The sequence below is a fragment of the Lottia gigantea genome (assembly GCF_000327385.1).
Source record: "Lottia gigantea unplaced genomic scaffold LOTGIsca_532, whole genome shotgun sequence".
NCBI lineage: Eukaryota > Metazoa > Mollusca > Gastropoda > Lottiidae > Lottia > Lottia gigantea.
In genome coordinates this window covers 28,795-29,885 of record NW_008709824.1, presented here as the reverse complement: position 1 = coordinate 29,885, position 1,091 = coordinate 28,795, and the positions used below count along the sequence as shown (strand labels likewise).

The following is a 1,091-nucleotide window of genomic DNA, read 5'->3' as shown; positions in this document are numbered from 1 at the left end:
AAACAATCAACTAAAAATATCGACGGATAACGGAGTTACGTTCGAAACCATAAGCTTGCTACCGGGGAGCTACGAATACGTAGCCATCAACGAATACCTATCCGAATACGCAGGAAGCGTGAACGGCAAAAACAATATCGAATTCGGAGGTAATTTGAATCTGAACAAAATAAAACTGATCTTGAGAAATAACAGTCAAGTCGATTTCAACGTAGAAAATTTGTTGAATGCGTTACTAGGGTTCGATAAACGAATATACGGGCAATCGACATTGGCGCCGCACAAGGCCAACATCGAGAACGACATCGACGTGATCAACATTCACTGTAATTTGATCAACGGTGGATTTTTCAACAAGCACAAACGCCAAATCATATACAGCATACCGACTTTTACGGTGCCGATTGGATATAGAATTATAGAGAAACTGTTTCAAACGACCTATTTACCAGTCAATTCTTTCATGATCAAAGATATCAATCTGGAAATCAAAGACGGTAAAAACAGGTTCATAGACTTTAGCAACGAAGAAATTGTCATTCAACTTCATTTAAAACAATCTTCATTCTCTTCTTGAATAGTAAGATAATCGAAATCATCAAATTCATAGTTTTCGTCAAAATTATACTCATCTTTGTCGTTGTAAGGATACATAATTCCTTCACTGTTTGGTGGTTTTCTTTTAACATTATTCAAATAACTTCTAAAAACTTTAGTTTGTTTATCATTTGGAATAACTACTCCATTGGTGAAACTTTTTTCCCATGGTTTATTAAATTCGTTCGACACATCATGTCCGCTTGCTAACTGAACGTAATCTTCTACACTTATCTTATCATTAGAATAACCTTTAAACGTTTTCTTTTCTTTTAAAACACCATCAGAAGTCAAAACGATGTTGTATTTGACTTTTGGTGCTAAATATAAACCAAATATAATTCCACCGTCACCGTAATCGTTTTTACCTTTGCAATAGTCTTTTTCGGAGACCAAACCAGCTCTGTTTAGTTTTTTCCAATTTTTGGATGAAATGTACAAACTATCGGTGTCGGTATAGTATATTTCGGGTTTATAAAATCCATTTATGACGT

At 34.7% G+C, this 1,091-nt stretch overlaps 1 protein-coding gene across 1 annotated transcript in view; it reads right to left on the bottom strand.

Annotated features, from left to right (window-relative positions):
- Positions 1–546: 546 nt before the first annotated feature.
- Positions 547–1,091, bottom strand: part of LOTGIDRAFT_175895 (hypothetical protein) — a gene marked incomplete at both ends in the record, with an annotated part of 6,601 nt that continues 6,056 nt past the window's right edge. The window contains one exon of the mRNA XM_009062841.1: positions 547–977. Coding sequence (XP_009061089.1) covers positions 547–977 — 431 coding nt within the window. The remainder of the gene's footprint in view (positions 978–1,091) is intronic.